This window comes from Stegodyphus dumicola, chromosome 5, assembly GCF_044657685.1.
Source record: "Stegodyphus dumicola isolate Sdum_Otavi_A_Nest chromosome 5, ASM4465768v1".
Classification (NCBI taxonomy): domain Eukaryota; kingdom Metazoa; phylum Arthropoda; class Arachnida; order Araneae; family Eresidae; genus Stegodyphus; species Stegodyphus dumicola.
The window spans coordinates 234,149,542-234,177,290 of record NC_140772.1 but is presented as its reverse complement, the minus strand read 5'-3'; the positions used below and the strand labels follow the sequence as shown (position 1 = coordinate 234,177,290).

General features: G+C 33.6%; 1 protein-coding gene across 2 annotated transcripts; it reads right to left on the bottom strand.

Moving 5' to 3' along the window:
• Positions 1-68: 68 nt before the first annotated feature.
• LOC118185110 (cathepsin L2-like) lies at positions 69-27,749 on the bottom strand. Of its 2 annotated transcripts, XM_035354913.2 has the most exons (9): positions 27,592-27,748; positions 23,578-23,681; positions 21,863-22,012; positions 16,795-16,953; positions 15,316-15,439; positions 13,431-13,531; positions 5,289-5,449; positions 1,745-1,855; positions 69-215 (listed from the first exon to the last, which is right to left on the bottom strand). In XM_035354913.2, the coding sequence occupies exons 2-9, from the start codon at positions 23,665-23,667 to the stop codon at positions 116-118; spliced, it is 996 nt and encodes a 331-aa protein (XP_035210804.1). In that variant the 5' UTR covers positions 23,668-23,681; positions 27,592-27,748; the 3' UTR covers positions 69-115. The 2 variants fall into 2 exon arrangements, with proteins under 2 accessions (XP_035210804.1, XP_035210805.1); XM_035354914.2 differs by lacking the exon at positions 1,745-1,855 and having other exon boundaries at positions 27,592-27,749.

Here is a 27,749-nt window from a genome sequence, read left to right as displayed (position 1 = left end):
AAAGTACAGCGCATATTTTATTTTTTATAATAAATTGGAGTTATTTGTAAAGATTTCAGGACGGCTAATGTTGGTAAAAATTTTTATTTTCAAATTATTCTTATACAGACAACAATCACAGTCTTGGGAAACTGGCCTTTGTTGCAATTCCACATTGGTTATTTTTGTTTCTGACCATTTTGATGTATCCTTTATTGCCCCAGTTCGTACCCCAACTAAAAAAGAAATACATATATATTTATTAATTACTTGTATATATCACTATATATATATTTAGAAAAAAAAAGGGTGAAAATGGACCTTCAGCGCCTAAATCTAACGATAACGCATCTAACAATATTAATCCCTTGTGTCACATGATAATATTTTTGCTTGTACATTGTAAATATACAGTTTTTAATTTGTAGTTGTTGGAAGTGTAATTTATATTTAATTTTTGCCTACTTTTGGTTCAAGTATTTGACCGACAATCTGTTTTATCAATATTTTGCCCGTCATTCGGGTGCTCTCGAAATCTGATCGTATGGAGGAATTTCTTTCGTAAATCTGAAAATAAATTTTATTAATATGAATTAATCAAATTGAAATATTTCACTGGGTTATAATCGAGAAGCCTCAATTCCGTTTGATAAGTCAACCTTTGTCCATAGAATTAGCAATAATTAAATATATTTAGATTTTTATTATTTCTAAATAGATTTTCTGCCAAGTTTAGTAAGTTTTAAAGTTTAGTAAGTTTAGTAAGTTTTTAAAGTAGTTAATAAGTTTTAAAGTTAGTAATTACAATAGCAAGTTTTTATTTTCCAAGTATTTCATCTTTATTAAGTCTATAATTACAGTAGTTTCTACTCTTCATTTTCTATTTTTCTACTCTTCATTTCCATTTTTACTCTTCATTTTCATTTGTATTAAAAATTTAATTTTGAATTTATATTTATTTAGCTATATATATGAAACTCAAAATTATAAGTAAAGTTAGCTGTAATCCCATAATTCTTCATTTTAATTTGTATATTTCCCCTTTTCTCTTCTAAAAGTGTAGATTATTTATATTAATTTTACTGGACTGCGTCTTTCCAAATTAATCCGCATCATGCCGTCTTGCGTAAGCTTAGTATTGCGAGTGATTTTCCGTGAGTCAGACTAAAGAACTTTTTACTCTTTTTTTGAACGAACAAATTAATTCTTTTTTTTTTTTTTTTTTTTTTTTTTTTTTTTCGGATTCGCTTGCTGCTGCCAACATGTACTTCTCGTCGGTCTGCTTTGTCCATTGACTAAAGATGTGATCAGTTATATAAACTCGTAGGGTGCCCATGACACCAATATTGATGTGTGATTTAGAAGATGTATCTTAAAAGTTTTCATATTTTTTACCTAATTACAATTTAAAATTTAAAAAAAAAAAAAACTGACTCTATAAATATCGCGTCGCTAAAATGAGCATTGACTTTTCTCGACTTCCTCACACTGTATCAACATGTGCTTCTCAATGCTTTTTGCATTATTTCAAGATATAAATAGCTATGCAAAATCGCTTGGTGCATAGCCCCTCTATAATGATGATGTAATGAACATAATTATGCTTATCAAGGTTTGTTACTTTACCAGAAGCTCTGAACAGATTTTCGTGAAAACATACACTATGATGATATCAACAATTTCTCAACCGAATTTAATCTTAGGTATTCTTAAATTGAATGATAAAATTTTTAAAAATTATTGTACCGAAATGAATTGTTTATACCTGTTTTTTGCTAGCCAGTAATCTACTCCATTTTCTGTTCCATATCCAACAACAGTAACAGCATGATCAAGTTCTGAACTGCTGCATCTAGGTTCATCATATATGCCACCTCTGTAACAAAAGAACCATCTTATTTATTGGGTTTTAGGAAGTGACGATGTCTTCGATTTAAACAATTTATTCTGAAAAGTAAGGTTCTTTCTCTGACTGGTATAAATAAAGGTCTAGGTTTCTGTAATAAGGTTTCTGTAAATGAATGTAAGTAACACCGAACATATATTTCCCGTTTATCAGAGGATTTAAGCAAATTCGGCCCGTTTTCATCATACACAGATATTGCGAATGTATTAGAAAAATGTTAAAGCACAAAAATAGACTTCAATTCACAGGCATTAAAAATAGTTCTTATAATCCTAGGAATTGAATAAAGCACAATCAAATAACATGTAAGTCTCAATAAGCTATTAAAGGACATGTGAAAAGAAAAAGGCACTGACAAAAATTAAAATACATTGATGGAAAATGAAATCCCAGCACCAAGAAGAAATTAGCGGAGAGAAATGAAATGTAGGCAAAGCATTTGTAGTATTAGATTTTTATTTCAATGTCACAAATTAACGTGTGCTCGAGTAATGTCATTTCAAATGTGAAATGATTGTACATTAATAATCCCTATAGTTGTCAGCATTGTGTCGTGCATGTGCCTATGTCTTTTTGTGGCATGGAGTTTCATGCCTGTTGCACTTGGTTAATCAAATCAGCAACGGTCCGTGCTGCTTGTGGATGATGCTGGATTTGTGATCCAGTCATATTGCCTACGTGCTCAGTGGAAGAAAGATCAGATGATCTCACCGGGCAAGCCAACCGGTCGATGTTTTGTAGATAGCAACTTTTCAGCAACATTTACACGAAACTATCAGGAAATTCAATATCTCAATAGCTACTATGCGTCCTCTCCTCGGCAGACGTAGCAATCTGACTATCAACAATAAGCTTAAGACACAATAACACGCCGAATAAATACTGATTCAGAAGACAAACAACAAAAATCAGCGTTAATTCACAAAATTTTCACAGGACTAGTTTCGATGGTTTTACCGAACCATCATCTTCAGCTGCAAAACCGCAATGGTTCGGTAAAACCATCGAAACTAGTCCTGTGAAAATTTTGTGAATTAACGCTGATTTTTGTTGTTTGTCTTCTGAATCAACAATAAGCTTATTTTATACAAGTTCATCCTTAGACCTACTTTACTTTACGCCAGTTCGGTATGGGGACACGCCGCTAAAACCCACATAAAAAGATCCAAGTTATTCAAAATAAAACCCTTCGTGAAATTATTAATGCACCTTGGTTCATCCCAAATTCATATATTCACAGAAATCTTCAAATTGATACTATACAAAATTATATCAAAAAACTTGCAACAATTTTTTTTCCTTTCTGTAGTATTACATCCAAACAGCTGTATCAGCTCTTTGCGGCGCTCACCTTTTCCTAGAGCAAAACACAAATATCCTTCGGATATTCTAACCTAACATATTGTTAATTATTTGAAGTACCTACTACCTTACTGATCCAACATTTTTTCACATTGCTGGTCTATTTTCATTCATTTCATCTTTCTTCGCCGACTGATGGCGGCTAAGTGAAATATCTCATTCTACCATCTTGATTCTTCATATTTTCCTTTTGTTGTTCCAGACATTCTTTTATCTGATACAGAGTAAAAGCGCGCTGTCACTCTCTTTGCATTCGACACAAGCAAGTTGTAGATAGCAGCGGTATGGGTACGAACGTTATCCTGTTGGAAAATGTGCGTGGAATATTGCTCAAGAAGACCCCACAACCGGTACAATCACAGGTCTGATGTACCATTTGCTGCCAAGGTTGTGGGATAACGACGAGAGTACTCCTGCTGTCATGTGAAATAGCACTCCAGACCATAACTCCTTGTATAGGTCTAATGTTTCTACGCCTCAGACAGTTTGTTTCCACCGTCTCTGGCCGTCTATGGCCATTTCTAGCAAAAGTCAGGAACAACTTCTGACCAAAATAGAATGTACCTTCCAGTGAAGCATTTCTGACTCAAATCTCACTCACAAACGCTAATTTTGGAAAACAAATAAAGCACACGATACTTTGGTTTTACTTGGGCCACCTTAACCACTGGGCTATAGCTCCGGGCTTTAAACATTTTGGGTAGCAATTTTTAAAAGTTGACACGGAAGTGTATTTTATGCAATTCTGTGGTTATCTAGTAAGCCATCAACATTTTCTTCTTTTTTGAGATTAGTGGGGAAATGTCACCTTTAGAAATCCTTTACACAAGAATTGTGTATCTAGCAGCTGCGCCACCTGGTATAATCTGTTTATGGTAATAACGTTATCCGTATGCAATTATGAACCAAGTTATCCTAAATAATTAATGCTAGTTCTTGTAAATATTCGAAATAACTTATTTCCCAACTTGCAGGGCTGATCTAGAGATTCGAGGGACCCGGCGAAACAGATTTCGGCGCACTTTTATACACTTTGTAAATTTAAAAAGAAACACTCATAATCCTAATAGCATTTTCTACAAGTTAATAATTTCCTACGTGTTTAAGATGTAGTCTTCTTTGCTAAAGTACACTGCTACTAGACCTAGTTGAAAATTTGTGTAGCGAGTTATAGCTAACACTAGAAGATGAATACAACAACGGAAGGGTGTAAAAGACCCTTTTATTGAACTTAGTTATTTACAGATGGCATGGTCTTACGTACTTATCATTTCGCCATCCGCCTGTGGAGGGGAACATAAAGATAATGGTAACAAACTGAATTTAAAGGTAAGCTAGAGTTCATGATTACCCAAATTAATTTAACCTAGCAGGTTAACTCAGAAACCTGAAGAATCACAAACAACGTGCGCGCTCAATTGCACTGATTCGTAAATTGAGTCTACATATCCTAACGTGGCAACAGAACAGAAATCAATCATCTCACAACTCGATAAACTCCATAGTTTTTAAAATGACAAATTTCAAATTTAACATCATAGTGGGTGATGTGAGTACTAATGGCCTTATTTAAACTGGCTCAGTACCTTAAACGGCGCGCATTAACGTCGCCTATCAGCTTGGCTAAAGTCGGAATATTCCCAGTCAAATCTGCGTAATAAAATGCAAACTGCAGGCAATGCTGCCAAGATCTCTGTATTTTAAACAGTGAAAACTCTCGACTTAAATACTTTTCAATTTAATTCTAACCCAGGAGAATGTTAGGGGAAGAAGCTACAGAGAAAATTTAACTCATAATTGATGAATCAACTTAAAATACTCTATACTAAATAGTGAGGCAGCAATGGCAGTGTTCGCAATATTCTTACTAACCTTAATTCAAAGTACCTCAATGTATGTATAGAGTGTGTATCTATTAAATATGAGAACATGAGAGGTAGTGTTATGTGTTTTAAATAATGTTATCTGCACCTTTCATCCTATGTATTTCTCACATTTGGATTGCCACACCTCGTAGAAACAAAATAAAGCAATCCCTTACCTGTAATTGTGAAATGTCTCGTGGCCGCCATCAATGGCAACAGAAATTGGCCCTATCATTGCTACTGCTTGTTTCAGAGCTTGTTCGTTTCCGGAGGGCAAATGCATAAAACTACTGATCTTAGCTAGAGCCTTCGATGGATTGAACCGACACCTTCTTTCCTAGAAAGCGACAGATTTTTAATTTTATATAGTTCATACAACTCTCGCCATTTTAAAAATGAATTTAGGGAATTAAAATCAAACTAAATTAAAGAGAACTGAAAAAGGAAATATACAGTATAGATTCATTTAAACGCGTAATAGTCTGCTTTTGGATTCTGTCATTTGTATATTGATCAGAACTGTTTGACGCTGTAAGAAAGACATTAAGTTACTTTTTTTTGGGTGGAGCCAATTGCAAAGAGTTAGTAAACTAGTTTATGATTGTTAGTACTTTCTTAATTGAATTAAATTTCGTCTAATTTTTCTAAAATGTACTCTCATGGAAATTACAAATAATTTGCATTTAATACTTACTTGTAAACGAGGGATTTCCAAACGTTTTTTAACATCGACCTTTCTTGAAAGAATTATTTTTTATCGACACCCTTTGCATTTTTCTGTATAGTATGCAGTATACAACATAATCATAATACAAAGAACTGAGTATAAGTAATTTAAGGATAATAATTAGATTAAGAAAATGAATAAATATTAAAAAAGGTTTATTAGAGTTATGTTGCATTATTTTTGTAAATTTTACTAGCATAAACAAGTTTTCAGAAGAAGGTCACAGATTCTAACTGAGCAAAAGTTCAATTTTAATCAATAGGATGGTTGAATTTATGTACTGATGTATGTTTTTTTAATATTTGCCATAAAATTGCTTAATTCTTAAATAACTTCGTTCAAAAATATTCAGCCTGTTTCTTGTTTACCATTCTAGTTTTGCATTCTTCATATTTTTTTAGTTATGTGTTCTTGTGTTTTATTTTTTAAAATTGCACTAAACATTTTGCATATTTCAAAAGCATTATTGATTTAAAGTAAACGCATTAAGTAATTTAGTGTATTTGCCCCTTATAATAATTTTATAAGACTATTTTCTTATTGCATGATAGTGCTTTATATTGGGTCATATAAAAAGTCTCCTCGCTTTTTTGGTACATTTTTGAACGAAAGTTTTCTTTATTGAAAATCAATTTTAATCAAGTACATATTGGCGATTATTATCTATGATCTTTTGCCATTTTTCGCATAGTTTCAAAATTCCATCGGTGTAGAACTTCTGCGGTTTATCGTCGAAAAACTTGGGCGAGCGATTTTCGGCCCCTTTTCGGTAGGCCAGTTTTTTACCATCAACAAGAATTTTGCAGAGACCGAAGAAAATGGTAGTCACACGGTGCGCATATTTCGCAAGTGCACATCTGTGTAGCCACCGAGGGAGTGGCTTCAAAATCAGATCATACACAATATGTATTCTGAATCTTACACTTTAAAATTGAAAAGAATGCAAGCGCTGAAATAAGAAAACACTATATTCATTCTAACACTTCCAGTCCTATTCAGCTCAATAATAAATATATACATTTGAATTCTTTTAATCCACAGATGTTAGTAAATCTGTAATACTCGAGACTAATTGTAGCTTGAGTCATTTTCTCGATGTAAAGAGCGATAACATGCCGTGAAATTCAATCCAAATATTAATGCGTGATAAAAATCGCAGAGTGAAATGCCAACGATTCATTAAACTCAAAAAATGAAAGCACTACGAGATTTTCTACTATTACGCAATATATATTTATAACTGCGTAACAAATGCAAATTAAAATATAAGCAACATATACGTTCACATGCACGAAGGTTTAGTGTCACAAATTAGCTCAATAGAATATCGTTGTTCCATTTTCGAAACCCCTCCGTCAGTGGCTACGCTGATGTGCACTTGTGAAATATGCACAGGGTGCAAGGTGCGGGCTATACGGTGGATGCATCAAAACTTCCCAACCAAGTTCCGTCAATTTGTTCTAAGTCATCAAAGATGTGTGTGGCCGCGCATTGTCATGATGGAACACAACTCTCTTTCTTTTGGTCAGTTCTGGTCACTCTTTCTGTATTGCTTCGTGCAAACGGTCGAGTTGTGCACAGTACAGTGCCGAATGGATGGTTTCGCAAGGTTGCAATTTATATGGCACCCAAAATTGAGTTTCTTTTTGTAACCTGCTCTTTTTTAAATGATTCCAAACTGTCATGTGGTTGACGTTTAGTGCCTTTGATATTTCTCGACAGCTTACGTGCCGGTGTTGCTCCACCAGTTGCAAAATTTCATCGACATTTTGAGTGACTGGCTGACCAGAGCGAGATGCATCTTTGATATCGAAATTTCCGGAACGGAATCGAGCAAACCACTCCTGGGCCCTTCGTTTACTTACAGAATTCTCACCATACACTTCACAAATTTTTCGGCATGTTTTTGCGGCCTCTTTACCTTTTTTAGACTAAAAAAGCATCACATAATGTATTTCTTCAGATATTTCGTTCATTTTCAAATCAGTATAACCTTTTACATAAGCAACGAATTAGCAAACTATTTTCACAAACAATGGAAACTGAATGTCACCTTTTGAGCACATGTTCGTTTGAGACATTCGGGTGAGTGTTGCTAGAATTATAGGCACCAACACCGTCTAGTGGCCAAAAACAGCGGAGACTTTTTATGTGACCCAATATATCAATAAACAATAAAATACCAATTTATTAATATATTTTAGTAATCAAGGAATCTTGATAATACCGATCCATTGCCGGTGCATATTCGGCTGTCGACCCGTTGATCATCATTGAATCCTTTAAAATTTCATCGATTCCCAGGAAGTCGATATGGCTTCAATGGAAACCCCTGATTTAAACTAAAAGCCAGCCATGGTAGATATAAAAACAAACAAAGAATGAGAGAATACGCAGATATTCTCTGTAGATTATAGAGACAGAATATCCGTTTTCTCGAATTCTATGAACTTTGGACGAGTTTCGAGATTCGAAATTCAGAATCTTCGTGCTTTTTGCATCATCAGAACTTTTAGAATTGCATCTTAAAAATCTTTAACTGTTTTAAAAACACAAAGTAAAAAATTAAAATAAATTTAGCTTTGTTAACCTTCGTAGAGATTAGTTTATATTTCCTATAACAGCATTTAGAGAAAACGATTTCGATTATTGCTTTATAATTTCAGGGAACATGGATCATCAGGATCACGTCGTGACTACCACATCTTTAATCTTCCGGCAGAATTTACCGTTTCATAATAAGGTACAATTACGTCGACTTTCGAAATATTCTTCGTCTTCCATGCTTGCTGTAATTTTAGGGATTCGGAAAAATACATTTAAAATGAAAAAAAAATAAGGAAATGATTTGGAATGTATTCCATTGGGTTACCTCAAGTTTCAAACATTATACTTATGTATCTCATTCATTAAGCTTCATCATTTTCTAAGCAAAAATTTTCTTTTATTTATCATTATTCCTACAGGTGAGCACAGTAACGAAGAAAGAAAAAAAAAAAAAAAAAAAAAAAAAAAAAAAAAAAACACCTTTTTTCAAATATACAAATTTTTACTTTTAAAAGAAAATAATTTTACTTTAATTTGCAGGTAGCCGTAAACCAATAATAGTAGCTTGTCGCTGTCAGATGTCATTTTTGAAGCAGGGAACCAAAATCTGTTGGAAAGGCCTTTCTTTCTTTTTCTTTTTTTTTTTTTTTTTTTTTTTTTTTTTTTTCCCTGCTAAAAATGGTTTTTCTTCATCCTTTTTCTCGCAATTCCTAATTCGCATCACTATATGGTTTCTACGGTGGTATAAAGTTTGTATGCCGGTTTTCGAAAATTCGACTGGAAGGTAAAATACTCCTTTCTTGAAAGAATGCAATTTGCTTTTGATGATAAACTAAAAATTATCATCATTCTTAACCCGAAAGAAACCCTTTCTTACGAACAAAAAAAAAAAAAAAAAAAATAAATAAATAAATAAATAAATAAATAAAAAAATAAAAATAAAAATAAAAAAAATAAAAATAAAAAAAATAAATAAAACTGATGTGGTCACCACATGGTTTCCTTGCCTATTAAATTATATGCAATGTTTTGGCTGTACTTCATTTTTATTTATTTCCTCGAATTATTCTAACTTAATTAACCTATTCCTCCAGGCAAGACAAATGAACATGACACCAAAAATCGCAAAGTTTGAAATTAAATATATCTGTCAGTTTTTGTCGTCAGGAGTCAATTTTTTTTTTTTTTTTTAATTTTTAAAATTTTTTTTTTAAACAACGAGTATTAAAGGTTTCCCAAATATAACTATAGGAATCGGGGTGCATATTTCACAAGTGCACATCTGTGTAGCCACTGAGGGAATGGCTTCTAAGATGGACCAATGAGCATCCACAATATTTCTGTCATGTCACATGACCTTTCGCATGCTTTAAGCAAAATGGCTGAAAATATTCTGCCGCCCAATTTTTTGTACAAAATAATTAAAGCATCGTCGATTGCTTATGAAACTTTTCATTGTGAAATTAAATCAATTATAGGAAACTATGAAGATTTCACTACCTGATTGAAATAAATACAAACACATGCTGGATACTTCGCAAAAATATCGATGTGAAATATTACTAATATATTACTAATAATATAATTAATATTAATAAGTGGTAAATAAGACGAAAAAAAAATATGTGATAAACATCTGAGCCCAAATGCAATCTTTACATAAAACTATGCGTATGAGAAAAATATTTACACCAATTATATATATGTAAATCCTTTTTATTGCAGTCTATATGAAAAGGATGTTCTATAATAATAGCCAATGCAGAATTTTATTCAAAGTGAACTTTACTTATTTGCATTCGTATACATTTAGTGTGTTGAATTTCGCATTTAATAACTACTCACTCTTAAATGTACTGTCTACACAGAAAATACTTATCAAACAGAGTGAATTTATCGTATTCAAAACGAGTATATTCAATTTATTCACATATAGTTTTTAATGTTAACAATGGATATAGTCAGATCATATGTATTCTGAATCTTGCACTTTAAAATCAAAAGAATACAAGCACTGAAATAAGTAAACACTAAATTCATTGTAACACTTTCAGTCATTCTCAGCTGAATTAAAAAAATATACACTTGAATTCTCTTAATCCACATACTATGCCGTGAACATCAATCCTAATATTAATACGTGCTAAAAATCGCGAAAGTGAAATGCCAGCGATTCATCAAACTCAGAAAACGAAAGTACTACGAGATTATTATAACCAAAACCATAGTTATAAATGTATGACACTATACTCCATATATTTATAACTGCGAAACAAATGCAAATTAAAACGTAAACAACATACGTTCACATACACGAAGATTTAGCGTCACAAGAGCAATAGCAGCTCATTGGTTCAATTTCGAAACCCCTCTCTCAGTGGCTACGCTGATGTGCACTTATGAACGGGGGAAATAATATATAAACCGGGGAACCGGGGAAATAATATAATATATGAAATATGCAACCGGGGTACCACATTAAGAGTTAGATTCCCTTATTTGTTCAAAACAATTTGTTTAAAATTTACATTGCCATAACATAAATATTTTCGTCACTTTAAACAATTCTATGATTGGAAACATATGACTACGACCAGGTCTTTTAAGCCAGGAAAGGGGAGTGAGTATGCATACTTATATATACAGTGGTGGCCAAAATTGTGGACACTTTTGGAAATTTTTATGTTTTTGAACTTTGTATGCTTAAAGAAAACGTTACGTTTCACAAAATGCAAACTTGTATACATCATTTTAAAGAGAATTTATTACTGAATTCAATACAAAACACAAAATTCAATTATTTGCAATACAAAAAAAGTTAAACGATAATAGTTATCGATATACATTATATAATGATGATTGCAGTGAGTTATCAGTACTTAGTAGGGTATCCTTTATTTTTGATTACAGCTTCACATCGACGTTTCATTGAGCTGACAAGAGTTTTAAGCTCTTCTTTCGTTATTACATGATGCCAGGAAACAATTATAGCCTCAATGAGTTCCCTTTTATTTGATGGGCGCCTCATTCGGGCAAGAGTTTTCAAACGGTGCCACAAATTTTCGATAGGATTGAGGTCAGGACTGTTTCCTGGCCATGACAACAATTTAATGCTCTTTCTAAGAAACCACTCTTTCGATATTTTGGTCGTGTGGCAAGGAGCAGAATCCTGCTGAAAAATAAACGAAGCATTGTTGGAAAAGAGATCTCTGATGGAAGGTGGAAGTTTTGGTTCTAGAATAGTGTCAATGTATTTTCTGGCATTCAGTGTCCCATCGATGACATGAAGGCGATCAATACCATCTGCTGACATGCATGACCAAATCATAACTCTAACTGGGTTCTCCGCGGTTGCTTGAATGCAGTCAGGATGTAGCTCTTCTCCTATTCTACGTCTTACATATTTTCGCCCATCACTACCGAATAACGATATCTTAGTTTCCTCACTCCATATAACTTGTGACCACTGATCATCTGTCCAATTAATGTGTTCCTTTGCCCACTGTAGTCTTTTTTTTTTTTTTTTTTTTTTTTTTTTTTTTTTTTTTTTTGTTGCTGAAAATTAAGATAAAGCTTTTTTCGTGGAATTCTACCTCTCAGTGCAACATCTGTTAATCTTCTCCTGATTGTTCTTGAACTGACAGAAACACCAGCATCATTCAGATCACTTCTGATGGCCGCTGATGACATTTTTTATCTTGGAGACATAGTCTTTTTATTCTTCTGTCATCAATAGATGTGGTGTACCTTTTTCGGTCTTTTCCTTCTTTGTTTTTATTGAATTTGTCTCCTGATATCGTAAACAAAACTTTCGGACTCCAGATATAGTCACTGAACCACCCACCTGTCTTGCAATTTCAGCATAGGAAAGACCACTTTCTCGTAACACAATAATATTACATCTCTTTCTAGGTGTCCAATCTACTCTTTTATTTGATGTCATTGCTTCTTGACTAAATATTAAAAATTTTTACAAAAATTCCTACTTGTAATTGCAGTGCATAAGAAACAGGTCCTCCTTCTACAGAACAAAGCAAAATAATGAATTGTTTCAAGTGTAAACATGAGTGTAAACAGCTTCTACTGGCAGTTACTAACATTTGATTGGTTCTCAGAACAAGAACAATGATTGTCCAGGAAAGTTAGAGACATTACAAACCACTTCATAACTGTGTTTTTTTATATAGATTAAAGTACATATAACTTTTTTGTATTGCAAATTATTGAATTTTATGTTTTGTATTGAATTCAGTAATAAATTCTCTAAAATGATATATACAAGTTTGCATTTTGTGAAACGTAACGTTTTCTATAAGCATACAAAGTTCAAAAACATAAAAATTTCCAAAATCTCCAAGAAACATAATTTCAATTTAAACCTGGAATTATTATAAGAAAAATGATATATACTTTTGGTGCCACCGATAGATATAAAAAAAAACAGCTTCAGAACTAGATGTTAAAGTAGTCCCATATGCAAAATTTTAATGTTCCAGGTCTAATCGTTTTTGAAATATGCAAGATACACTTACGTATAAAACGTACAGACATCACGGAAAAATCTATTTTACAATCCGTTTTGAAATAAATATTCATTTATTCTGTCACTATGTACAAATGTCACTCAGAAAATAGTCAAAATGGATTCGGAAATAGTAAAATTTGTATTTACTTTGAAATATTATACCCAAACATTTTCGAGATTACAATACTTCTTTAGTAATGGAAGTAAAAAATTAGTTCACAGTTATTTTTTTGGTTATGGTTTTAAACTTGCTATATCATTTGGCGATAAACGACGCCAAATTAGGCGATTTTTCGCTGATCACGGTAAAATGCAAAAGTATCATCTTCGGTAGATTCGAAAATATTTTTAGGATTTGGATTCGGATTCCAAAAAATTAGAATTCCTCTTACGATAGACAAGTTGAACGATGCATTTTAGTTACGAAATGAACTTGCATTGAACCATAAAACCAAACAAGCAGGTTTGCTACTTCAAATGAATGAGTTAAATCAACTAATTAATCAAAAATCAATTTACTCGAGCAATGTAGGGATATGTTCTTTCGGTGTCTATACCACCGTTCTGTCGAATGTATTCAAAACAGGGATCCATCATACCGCCATTACACCCGTCGTTACCTAAAGAAAATGAGGAAAATTAGTTATTTGCTGGTATAATGAGTTCTTAGGCACTAAGAAAAATAAAGTATAATTTTTGATGTATCGTTCTATATCTGAATTAATGTATCAACATTTCTAAAAAATGATTTAAAATAAATGTGTAATTTTCACCGCAGAGCTTTTCTTTCTTAGTTTTAACCGTATTTGTTTTTTATCGGAAGAGTGGGAGAGCAGGCACTTAAAATAGATTGTAGAGACATTAGGCATTTTTTGGAGGCAGGAAAGATGAAAAATTAGCAACGCCTTTGCCGGGAATTGAATCGCGGATCTCTCAATTACGCGCTGAGCGTGCAGACCACTACACCACTAAGGCTCGTTAAGAAGGCGAGAGAAATACCTTATATAATCCCCCTTTTAAAGGGCGACTGGGGTTTTAAGGGGACCCAATCCCCCAATCCCGGGTGTTGTAAATCATTATCCAACACCCTTTTAGTTCGGGCGCCACTGTAGAAACATTAGGCTGATTGGAAGCAAGAGAGATTGAAAAATATGTGACGCCTTCGCCGGGAATCGAACCACCGACGTCTCAATTGCGCGCTGAGCATGCAGACCACTACATCACTAAGGCTCATTAAGAAGGCGGGAGAAATACCTTATAATACATAAAATAACGTAAAGTTCCGTAATAATTGAATTACAGTCGTGCCCTTGTGTCAGAGATGTAACTGACATGCAGTTCATAGGGGTAATGAGAATATGCCACGTGTTTCGTAATCCGTCACATTTCAAAATGCAAGTGAAAGCACCCTGGGTTTGTCCCGTGTAAATGAACACAGGAAATGAAATGGTCACTGCGAAACAGGTGTCAGTGACCCTCCCCCCCCCACATGCAATGTAAATCCCTCGAACTCTGAACTCCACTTTGATGATTATGAATGTCAAACTGATTTGTAATGGATTGCATGCACACCAAACCGTTGAAAGCTTGATGAAATTTATTTTCCGAAAACAATTCATATTTATATGGCTGGAATATTCCGCTCAAAAGTACTTGCACAGCTCTTCTCAGAATGACAAAGCACATATGGTAGTTACCACTTCAAACTACTGAGAACATCGAACACAAGACAAAGCAAAGCTCCTCAAAAAGCGAAAGCTGGCATGGTCTGAACATCCGAGTTAAAACTAAAAACTGATGATCTCTCCAGTCCTATATATATTTTTGCTCAGTCTGCCAGAGAACTTTTCAATAGCTTCTAAAATTGCTGGAAGTCACACAGGGATGGAACCGAAATGTCGCTAAATAGTCTCGAAATTTGTCGACGTTTGTGGACTGGTCACAAAATTATTACCTCCGAATGACAAACTGTTGGATGTGGTCAACAGTGAATTTTTTATTCTGATTGACTTTTAAGGAGGAATGAATTGAATAGGAATGTCTGTTGTATTAATTACAAGAATAATGTTATGAATGAAGCTTTGTTTCAAACAAAATGTATTGAGCTGTCATTATTTATAATATTGTTGCTTGCGTACGGGTTCGTAATAGATTGAAGGCACAAGTCCGATAAAAGGGTTAAGAAAATTTATTCTTATTAAAAATATAACAGGACGCTGGAATTTTCCTCAGACGTATTCGTACAAGCATTCACGATATCATGCAATATAATCAGTAGCTATACTGCTAATAACGTTAAAATACAAAGAAATGTTGAAAAAAATAGAGAAAATTACAGCAAACTTTGAATATAAATAGGTTAATTAAGTTAATTTATGCAATTCGATTTTACTAAGCGACTCACCTTGTCTTCTTGTGCAGTCGAGAAGATTTTGTTCGCTGAAAGAGACCAAATTTCCTGTTTTTCTTTTGTATTGACCTTCCAGTGAACCAACGGCAGAAAATGCCCAACAAGAGCCGCAATCCCTCTAAAACGAAAATAAAACGCAAGCTGAGCAAATTAATAAGTATTTCATTTCATTTCGCAGAAGAGAAAACTTTCGATATTAAAGCCGCCCACAATTTGTGCCGTGTGTTCAGAATTCATGACATTCTTTCATTTGGTTTTACTTTTACAAACGTAAGTAAATGTTATAAGCCGGACTTAGTTATATTCCGACACATATGCCACACGTCTCTGGGTTGCTTAAAATCACAATTTGGTGTTTTATGACCTCGATTGCATCCGAGTTCTATATATACCAGCCGAGAATGGAGCTGGGTATAAAGAAGAATGAGCGTTTGTTCGCGCTTAACTCAGTCACTACTATTGCTATCGTCACTAAACTTTCTACAATTCATTTTTGGTTCCTGGAAAAGGCCAAAAAAAATTTATTAGAAACTAAAAACGCTAATTTTCGCCCTCATTTTTCCGAGTGGCAACAGTCTCACACGCTGAAGATAAAAATCTGCTTTATTTCGAGAAGTGTTGTCACTTTCAAACGTAGAGTTTGTTAATTAAAAATTCCTTAGTTTTACAATAAAATAATAAATTATTCTCGATTCCAAAAATTCGTGGGAAGCCATTTCGACTATTCCCATCTTCATACGACTTTAATCAGCGTAGATATTAATTAAAAATCTCTGAAAAATTAAAAATCTCTGAATCTCTCATTTTTTCAAATGGCAACAGTCTCGCGCGTCGGAGATAAAAATGCTTTGTTTCGAAAAGTGTCGCTATCGAATCGTAGAGTTTGTTAATCAAAAATTTGTAAGTTTTACAAAATCTCTCTGTATAAAGAAGAATGCCGGTTTGTGTGTTTGTTCGCGTTATTGATTTCGGATAAATTATAATCCATTTTTTTGCCACATTTAATCGAATCAAATTGAATATGGGCGAAATATTGGATGGAACTTGAGCTTTTACGACACTTTGATTAGAAAGACGAATATCATTAAAAACTGCTTGCCATTATTTCTGATACAATGAGAGAGAATTAGTTTATTTTTCTATAGAATTTTTTTCTGTGGGTTCCATATCGCATCAGACTGAAAAATGTCCGACTATGAATCATGTACTCTCAATTTAACTGAACTGCCGCTAGTTTAAAATGAACCATTTCAGGGAACAGCTAAATTTTTCTTGCTTCTTTCTAATCAATACTTCAGAAAATATAAATAACTGTTTTTACAATTTTGAGCCGCTTTGCTTTATTACCGTATACTATATGTATTTTTATCATTGAAAAATATTCCTGGAGCTGAAATACTGATCTACACCACATTATTTTCGCATAAGAGCCGTCACAAATAAAAAAGAAATGAGGAATTGCGCTTGACTGACCTGATCTTTGACTCTAGTTACAAGACCTCTTTCTCTCCAGTCTACGCTCTCGGGCATCTGATCATCAGACATCTCCCTAGGAATCCAGTTGCTTGCGTTTCCTTGAAAATTCTTATTGTATTTGTAACCAAGACGACGATTTTTGTATTCTTCGTGATCCTGTTTAAGTGAGTATATTCAAAAAGATATTCTGCGAAGTTGACATACATAAAATCAGAGAATGTAAATTATTAGCATTTCATTTTTTAAATATGAAAACATGTCATTTTCTGCATGAAATCTGAACTCTGCAAGAAAATAATCTACAATCAAAAGATAAGGAGATTGAGTAGCAAACAAAAAGCAGAAAGTGATCGATGAAATTCCACAAATTGAAGAATCTTGAGAATAGATGCAAATTTAAATAAAGTGCCAATAAGAGTGTGAATCCTCCTATAGTTTCATGCCAAAAGTAAAGCGTTTTGATTAATGAAAGGCAAAATCATCGAATCGTTTAACAGGTTATCTGCAAAAAGAATTAAATTTTTTATTCTAAATTTTCTTTTCTATATTCCGTATGTTCTTGGAAGTATATATTAATAGCTGCTTATGATATTTTTTTTTAATTAAGTACTACAGGTTAAACTTCAAGGAAGAGACCTGTACACACATATCAATCAAATTCTTCTGATTTATTCTGTGTAAAATTCGGTTTGGAATTGATTTATGCCCAAGAAAAAGTTCATGATTATATTTAGATTTGAAAAGTCTGATAAAGTAATCGATTCAAGACGCATAAGGTATTTTCTCCCTCCTTTCTGCATGCTTTCCTGGTGTAACAGTACCACACTCGGCAATTATTCCAGAGGTCCAGCTTCGAGTCCCGGCGAGGGCACTGCACATTTTTCACCTCTCCTGCTTCAAAAAAACCTAATGACTTTACAGACGAATAACCTGATACATGCAAATCCAACTCGAATACAAAATAAATACATTCCATGACACAAAAATTTGTGCGCTAACAAGAGTATAGCACTGAGACAAAAATTAGTCTACATGTGCAAACAAAGAAACGATTACGGTTTAAAAAAATGAATAATTTATTCAAGAGAGATATAAAAAGTGAACCAGCGAATATGATGTCGGTACACATCCAGTCTGGATGCAAGCTGTTATTTTACGTGGTTTTGAGTGATGAATTTGGTGCATAGTATCATGGGGGATTTCTTGCCAAATTGGCAGGTCAATTCACCAACAATATAGGATTCTCAGTTTTTCTGTCAGCACCCAAAGGTACTATACGGAGGAGAAATCTAGCGAACCAGCTGCGCGGGGAAGATGTTTCTCGCGGAGAGGAAGATAGCGCCCTATTGCTTGATATAACTAGTTCGCTTCACGTATCCCTACTGTGCAACCAAGTTCGAAGTCGTCCAGTTGTCCAAAGTCAACATTGAAATGCAAGCTGAAACAACTTGCAACCGCACAATGGCAACATCAATGGGACCACGGACAACAAGGAAGACGAACGTATGAATTCCTCCCTAAAGTAGATGAAAACGTCTTTCCCAGTACATCTCGGGCCACGGCCCATTTCCGCTCTACTTCTACAACAGACACAAAGCCTCCTCTGACAGATGTATTTGGGGAAGCAATGGGGACCCAGAGCACTACATCTTCAACTGTCCGATGACGTCTATTCACCACATCCGTCATCCAAGCAACCCAGGTCTAGAATTCAGACGATTCCTAATCAAGCACCGTAAAACGGTCAGTCAGATAAAGAACATCATCGACTACCTCCACAGACAAAAACTCAATATGTGCCACCCTAAATCTTCAATCCTCTCCTTCTGCAATAATTTCAGAGTGCCATTGTTATCTCCATCAAACACACACTTCTAACGAGCCTTCAGTTTACATTCATATCTGTGCCTTATCTCCAAGCCGTGTAGCAGAGCTGATTCCAATCGAGTGGGATGCACTGAACTGACATGAACTATCTGGACTTATGGTTAAATTACCAAGTGTGTCATACTGACATCAATAACATCTGTATGACTGCATATCACATTGTTTAATTCTCAATAAATACGAAAAGGCACCGGGGCAATACCAGTTTTGCTTGTAGCGGTGATATGGTGCCGCTGTACTTGTTCCTGTCCTTTCTAAAGTCTTTGACAACATTTAAATTATCGATTGCGCCTCCAAGAAATTACAACACCGACAAAGAGAACAGATATAGATAATATGTAGTAATATAATCTGTAGAACAGATAATAGTTGCGCAGTAGAAATGCAAGCTGTTACCGAAGTTAATACTCACTGGGCTTGAAAATTTAATTATTTGCATACTTGATATGAAGGAATTTGCAAATAAAATTTCAAAATAAGGGGTTTTAAGGCACGTACCCTGAAAAGGGTTTTTTTTTTCCTTTTATTTGAAATCTAAAATTTGGTATCTGTAGAATACTTTTATTGGCTACACTTTGCAAGTCAAATATATTGGCAGTTAAATAGTAAATCTTAAACTGACATTAATTTCAAATTATTGTAACATATTTATTTAATCATAAAATAACTTATTTTAATTTAAACTAAAAAAATTATCAAAACTTTCATATTCAAAGATTTTTATTTTATTTATTAAAAATTTTCTTCGACGCATTAATAAGAAGACTACGTTTGCAGGAAATAATCAGAAATTTCTTACTTCTTTGAACGAAATAAAGGAAGTACTGTAAACCCAAAAAATTTCGGCTATCAGATTTCAAAGGAAATATTCAAATATTCATTTTGACCTTTCAAGCATCCATTTTGAATTTTTTTTTTTGGGGGGGGGGGACGTTTATACGTAAGAACATAGACGGTACGTACGGTAGAAATTTCACCATATATTGTGTAAAGCCCAGGTTTGACCGCTGGGGAGGCAGCTGCGCCTGCCTAAATCGCTCCCTAGGGAATGTGCACAATTCATATTACGGGCCTTCGGGCTTAGGGAATAATGCTTCTCTCTGGGTATTTTGTTCTGTATTTACGGATAAAATAAAGGACTCTTTATTCCAAAATGGATTAAAACGTCTGATCGTACATACGTATGTATCTGATCTGGCTGAACTCAAAAACAATTAACCCTAGAAAAGATGAAATTTTCTATATGGGAGTGCCATAACGTGTAGTTTAGTGCCTCCCTTTTTTTTATTGCAATCCGCAGTACTAAAATTATACTTACCCAGCCCATTCTCGGCTTAAAAGTTCTTACCTTTAATTTCGCAATCGTTGGTCGTAGCCATGTACAGTGTACTTTCAGTTACAGAAGTGCTTAAATGGCGAAAATATTCATGTTGTAGCAATGTCAAATTTAAAAATAAATTAATTTTGGAGAAATAAAGAAATCTGACCTTTATTGCAGGCTCTCGGTTTCCGTACGTATATTTAATATAAAGTTTTATACTTGTTATGGGAAAAAAATACAAGAAGTTGGACTTCCGTACGACAAAAATTGATCGCGATATTTAATTTCAAAATTTAACACTTCTGTCTTCATTTATTTTCATCATGGATTGTATATTTCATCTGTCAATCGTATATTAACTTAAAACTGAAAAACCTATTCAAATAAAGCGATTAGTGCAAAAATTCGTAACTGTGATTATTTATATTTTGATGTGTAGGAATTAGTAAAATATATATTTTCGAAGAAGATTTATATCGCACTGTTAATTAATTTGCTCTATTTATAGATTTTCTGGTGCGCGTTTCATGTTCATTTTTATTTTTAATGAAAATAATGTAAATTTCAACCTCAAAGAAGTAAAATCTTCAAATCTTTGCAACAAATACAGAATTTAAACGTATTCCCGGCCCGCGTAAAATTGCTTCGGGGATCGCATGCTGGCCCACCCGCCTTCAGTTGGAGGAGGAAAAAAAACGCGTCTAATAAAGGTTTTTATTTAGCGGGATTTAGAACTTCTGATGGATTAATTAGGGCGTAGTAAAAAAGCTGATGTGTACACCACATGACTTCCTTGTACGGAATATTAAACTATACGCAATTTTTCCTGTGTTTCATTTAAAGTTATTTCCTCGAATTTTATTAGAGATAGATTTCTCATTCAATTAATGCAGTTCTCAATTATCGGCCAAAGCAAAAATATATAAAACTTCAAACTATCTTCATTAAAAATTAGAAAAGCTTAAAACACCAAATACACTTAAAACTATTAAAAAAACAATTTTTACAATTAAAATTACAGTTTCTATGCAAAAACGAGCAGTTCGGCCAGCAGGTAAGAAGGCAGATTTTTCGACTCACAAAACTAAAAGTTTCGTTTTCATACTGCTCCAGCGAAAAGACACTGAAGGTGCAGAAAGACTTAATTCACTATTCTGCTAAGTCTCAAACGTAAACTAATATGGCTGCTATGGTTAAAAAAATGAGGCTTAGCAGCACTTAAACAACTTTTAAGTTGTTAATAATTGTACAGCTATGACGTGAAGATTAACTAAAGGTCTGAAAAGCTTAGCCGAAAGATAAGAACAACATAATTCAATCATTTTTAAAGCAAAAATGCACAATTTACCAACAAATAAGAGTAAAAAAACTGAGCTCATTGAGCCTAAGAACAGAGTGGGTATATATTTATATACTTTCGGTGCGGTGAATTGCAATCAAAACGGGAGATGCACAAGTACATGTTTTCGGAGACAAAGTTTTAGGCTACTCGTTTTTGAGTTATGCGAGATATATACGCTTGTACGGACAGACGCCATGCAAAAATCTCTTCTGAATCCTTTTTAAATCAGTTTTATGATTCGTTTGAAGAAAAAGAGTCCTTTATCCTTAGATACAGATATCAGGCAAATGCACATTTAAATTGCATTCGAAAGCTGTCAAAATGGATATTTTTGTTGAAATATGAAACCGGGAATTTTTCGTGATTACAATACTTCCTTTACTTCGTACAAGGAAGTAAAAAGGCAAGAAAGGTGTCCGTGTTTGATTCATAAAGGATCTCTAGATTTTTCGCCTTTTGAACGAGCTCGTAACTTGTTTCAGATGTGAAATAAATGATTATTGTATTTAATTTACCAAGTCTGAAAATTCGTTCAAGCCTTGCGTATACTTGTACATTCCAAGATCTGCCTGAAGATTGTGCATCATAATATCAGCCACGTTACGTTCCCATATTAATCGTCTGCTCATTTCCTCTGTTTCATTGTACGATTTGGAGTATTTTTCCTGAAAAAAGGAAATTTATGTTATTGCATAATTGAATTCAGAAGTGAACAATCAAATTTAGTCATAAATAGTCACACTTGTTTGTTATAGGTTCAAACCTGTAATATAAACAGTGTTTGTAATTTAGTAAATACCTCAATTGTATTTTCTTTCGTAACTTAGTTTCTTTGCCCCCCTTTTTTGTTGTTATTATTGTTGTATGCGTGTTTTATTTATTTGGTGACAATTTTTGTCCGCGACTTTTGACGTTTTTTCGCTGATGAGAAGCATTTTAGAAGGTTTCCAGAAAACGCATTTTGGAATACCTAGGCCTTTATAATGCTTTTTAATCGCTTAACTTGCTACTCAGTAATAGATGTCTACAAAATAAATTTGAAAATTTATTCTGTAGACACCTGTTACAGGATGCCTTTCTGAAGGACAACACACTTACGCCTGAAAGATAAAAGTATTTTTTTTCAGGCAGTGGCAATACACCAATTTAAAAAAGTAAATAAATAAATAAATAAAAATCCGAAAGGTTTTATATTTTAAATTACGTCCAAAGGGACATTTTTTAACGTTTTGTCTGTTACCTTTATTTATTAAATATTCTTTGCACTTTAACCATCAGTAGCAATGTCGCAAAATAATTTTAAAATGAGCATGTCTTTAGAATTTTCGATATACAGTTCCGCGCGCTGGAGATAAAAAGGGTTTACCCCCCCCCCATAGAGTGTTGCCATTGCTCGCTTTTAAATCATTGAGTTTTTTACTCAAAAATTCGTTAAAGTTTTACAAAGTATTAAATCAATAATAAAACAAATTCCAAATTTCAAATTAGTCTTCCACAAGCCCATATTCGTAGGAGGATTACGTCATTCAAAATTCGATGGTTCTATGTACCGTTGTTTATCGCAATGCAAAAAATAGACATACATTTATGCTGATTTTTCATTATTTAATTTCTTTAAATATAATGCAAGACTCTAACATTTGTTGGCAACAGTTTGAAAGGTGATTCGCCGTTTATAGTGATTCAACACAAAATCGCAAAACGAAAACAATAGTCCCTCAGGTACTAAGCCCCTTTGGACTAAAAAGAGTTTGTTGATTAAAACTGAAAGATAAATATTTTACAATTTTCAAAAAAATGGCAACAGTTTGGTGGTAGGAGGTAAAAGGTTTTTATTTCGAATAGTTTCGCCACTGCTCGCTTTCATATCGCCGAGTTTGTTAATCAAAATTCGTTAAATTCGTACAAAATATGAAATAAATTAAACAAATTCGAAATTTGGGTTTCGAGGGGCACGTGTTCGGATGAAGAACTAAATGGTTTCCAAGTTTGGTGGCTTTGAAGTGCCGTAGTTTTCCCAAAATGCGAGAAATACACATATCTACACACACATAACATATATGCAAATTCTTCATTATTTGTAATAGAAATTATTGCAACTAATAAATATTAGAATTCTTCTTGATTATTTTGTAATTAAAATGAAAGAATATTTGAATGACTTTCTTTTATATTTAACCCGTCATGATCTTGTGTTTTAATAATTGTGTTTATCATATGAATTTCTTACCTTGTAACTTTTCCATACACTGTCCATGTTCAACTCGAGTGCAAAAGTAATGGATGCAACCATAGAAAGTGTTGCTAAGAAAATCATCATTTTCCTGTTATGTTCTAGAAAATAAAAATAACAAATTGATCATTATAAACAATAACTGTGTATATCATCTGCATCATCATAAATATTACTTTGTCTCATAATATTAGTAATAAGTGAATATTTAAACGGCAATTATTAGCGAATGCAGCTGTAAGTTATGCTGTAGCGCAACGAAGCCTTCAATCAGAATCAATGTTTCATAACATCTGTCATCTGCTTTGACACATATTTCATATTTCACGTTAATCCAATTATTACGAATTATAACTACTTTTCTAATCAGTTTATTTCAGTTCAAAATCAGTTGCTTTTTTTCAGTTGAATATCAACCCATTTTAAAAGTAAGATGAAAAACAAAAGAGAGTTTTCAAGCAAAAATCGAGTTGTGGTTTTCCAATTTTTGACGCATTGAAAGAAAAACGAAACGATGGAGAAAAGTGTGCTTACGGTTAGCAGCAAAGCAATTTAAATGCAACAGTATGACCATTACAAGAATTTGGAAACGGGCTTCCAAAAATAACTGGCAAGATGAATTTTATGCTAATATTGATTCTCTGAAAAAACAAAACTGTGGATGTAAATGCAAAAATGATGAAGAAAAACTTAAGCATATTCCTCATAGCAGAAGAGGCGCCACAGGAGCAGTACACATAGCCTTGGATAGCATTTCTCCCTAAATACTGGATAATACGTTTCTGTCACTTAAACAAGTTACTCTGGAAGCAATGAAGAACGATGGCTCCAGTAGTTTTAAGCTCACGCATACAGGCATACATACACGCATACATACACGCATACACATTGCATAATAAAGCAAAGTTGGCCAGCCAAGGGATCCGACCTAGAAGTTTAAAATGCAATAATGTAATTATTGGGAAGTCCAGAAACTATCTGAACACTCAAAATAAATTTAGGACTAATAATTTTAATTTTTTGGTTTAATTTAATCTAGTTTTTGACAATAAATGTTGCGTTCTATATTTATTTTCTTTTCTATTATTATCAGTGTGACAAATTAAATTCATCGGTTTTTTTCACAATCAATACAAATGAAGTAGTACGAAAATATGAACCTCATTGAATCTCATTAGCACCATTTTCTTCTATGATTTTCTGCTATTTCTCTACCAGTTCGAAAATAACTTTTTAAAAAAGATTTATTAGATTTATTCTTAAATAAATTGTCGAGGTGCTGTTTGTCAGTCCCCAAAGAAGTGAAATCCAGGCCATTCACAGAATTTTGAAGATTTTACAGAGATGAAAATTGGGGAAGGAAAGGTTTGGAGAATATTGAGGGCGTGACACAAGGCCATCTCAGCTGTAGTCAATATGTTTTTGTTTGAGCTGTATCCAAACGTGGAGCCCAGCGCTGTAATGATGGAAGACAACATACGGAAAATTGGTCAGTTCTGGACGCTTTGCGTCGATTTCTGCTTCTAAAACTGTTATTTTACGAAGAGTATTTTTCCGAATTTATTGCCTGATTTGGTGGCAATAATTCATGCACTCAATAACCAGTTTCGCTTTAAGGACCTTGGGTTACCCATGCATCGGCTTGCATATTTAGTCTTTTTTCAAATGATCCAATGACAATACAGTAAAACTGTATTATGTGGTGTATTTAGTCTGCCTGATAGTTGTTAAATTGATCAACGTGAATTTTTAGCAATAACCTCTTTTAATAGTTCCTTGTTTACAGAGAATGGTAGTCTAGCGGGCATAATCTTCGAGGCTGAAATTTCCGCACTTAATCTTCTCAAACCGCTTTCGAATTATCCCATCAAAAACAGCCCTTTTTTCATATAAAACAAAATTTTGAAAGCTGTCTGGATAGCATTTGTTTCCCTTTTTAATGAAAAAAGAGCATAATATGTAAAAAATGAACTTTTGGGTTCTCCAGTTAGTTAAAAATTAGGCCACAAGACATGATAGAAATGCGAAACTTGAGTGGAAAAGACCTTAGTTAAACCCCCACTTCATTCAAGGTCATTCTCTACTAGTGGTAGCAAGAGAAGAAATCTCACTTCGATTAAAAAAATCGATGAAGTCTCCGGATGATCCAATGTATTAACATGCCAATACATAAGCAGGGGTTAAAGGGACAGTTTGATGCTCAGCCTACAGTCTTCCCTAATTGGGGTCATTAGTCGTTGACTGGATATCTCAACCGACATCATTAACAAATATCTATATTAATAATCAACATAATCCATACTATGCAACTTGACATGAAAAACGTAAAATAGATTGCCAATTAGGAATAATAAGAGAAAATGCCTGCAAGCCTTAAGTCTTAGGCTGGCAATGCAAATAAAGAAAGTGAACAACTCATTCAGCATTCAAATAGCTGCTTAACACTAATAACATAAAATAAAGAGAACTTAATCTTCTAGAGTCGTTAGGTTTTTCGACGAAGGAGGTAAGAAAAAATGCTCAGTGTTGTTGACGGGATTCGAACACCCGACCTCCCGAATGTTAAGCCCAACGTGCTATCCAGTTATACCGAGAAGGCACGCGGTAAGGAGGAAGAAAATACATTACCAAGATACGTAATATTTAATTTTATTCTCTGTTATTGTCTTTTTATGATTTTAATAAATCCTACCCTGGTTTGGTAGCTAAAAATTTATCTCTTAAAATCCTTTGATGTAATGTCTCTTAAGATCCTTCCTTGATCCAATGCATATAGATAAATTAACAGATTGGAACAAGTGACAACGTGCTTTACATCAGCTTCAGTCATTTCACAACGGCACTCGCGGTTTTTAAGCCTAAACTGACTGAAATAGCTGGGAAAGTGCCGGTTATTTGTATAAAGTTGATTTATCCACATTTGAGAGGAACGGTTTAGGTTTATTTAATAATGGCAAATCACACTAGAGCTATCTGCTTAAGGGAAGGGATGCCTTCGTGGATGACTTTATAAGGGAAACTGGCTCGTATACACGTTACACATGGGGAAAACGAAAACGCCCATGCAGCCAGCCCGTTCGCGGGATTCGAACCTCGGACAGACCTAACAGTGTCCAGCGACTTTACCGCTGGCCCGCTGGTGGGATCTTGGGAGGAACGGATACGTATATCTTCTTTTATTATCATTCTCCCTACCAATAAGAATTTACTTTCAATTATATCTTTCAATCTATTATAAAGAGTAACATGTATTACATTCCTTGCAGCAGCCCTATTTGCAGAAGTATCGTTTCCATGATTACTGGTATGACGGTCTTATTCAGCGTAAACTCTAATCCTCCTCTTAAGATCTCTTAAAAGTAATTTTCTAGTGGAATATACATTCGTTGTAAATTCCACTATAAATATAGAATTCAGAAAAAAAATACTAGAAATAAGAATGATAAAATAGAGAAAATTCTCGTTTTATAATGAAACATTTAGCAATATATTCTACTGATCAGTAAGTAGTAAACAGCATCAATTTTCTGTAAGGAATAACGAACTACGTCGATTTCGTAAACTCTGATTGTAAACCAAATCCAAGTCAATCACGTGGTTAATTAATTATGTTATTCTTATGCAGCGTAATATATTGTAAAACATATAAGGCGTAATTAAATAGACTAACTTTTAGCGAGATACAATCAGAAATATTCAGACATTTAGATCTTCTCAATTGTAGTTCAAGCAGTGTAACTATAAGCTTTTTAAAAGTAGCAGTTCACCTACAAGTTACAGAATTATTGCTGAAAATTTACCAAGATTTGGAGAGATTTAAACTCAAACAAATATATGACTATTTTATCAAATTTTTCCTGCTTGTATATCTCTAAAAATATTTCTTTTAAACGCATAATACATGTAAGATTTAAAAAGCTTAATTTCTAGCATGCTAAACCAGAATTATATTATATATATTTAGAATTTGTAAAGATGGTTTTGCAGAGTGAATTTAAAATATCTACTTACCAGCAGGGTTTTAAAACAGTCTCTTGAACAATTCTAAGCTGTAATTCATGGGGGTTAAATCTGAGTAATGATCTTGGAAGAGGTTCTGAAATTTATGAATCGGAAAGATTTGCCCTGCAGGTTATATGCTGCATTCGCCAAATATTAGAAATAACGAA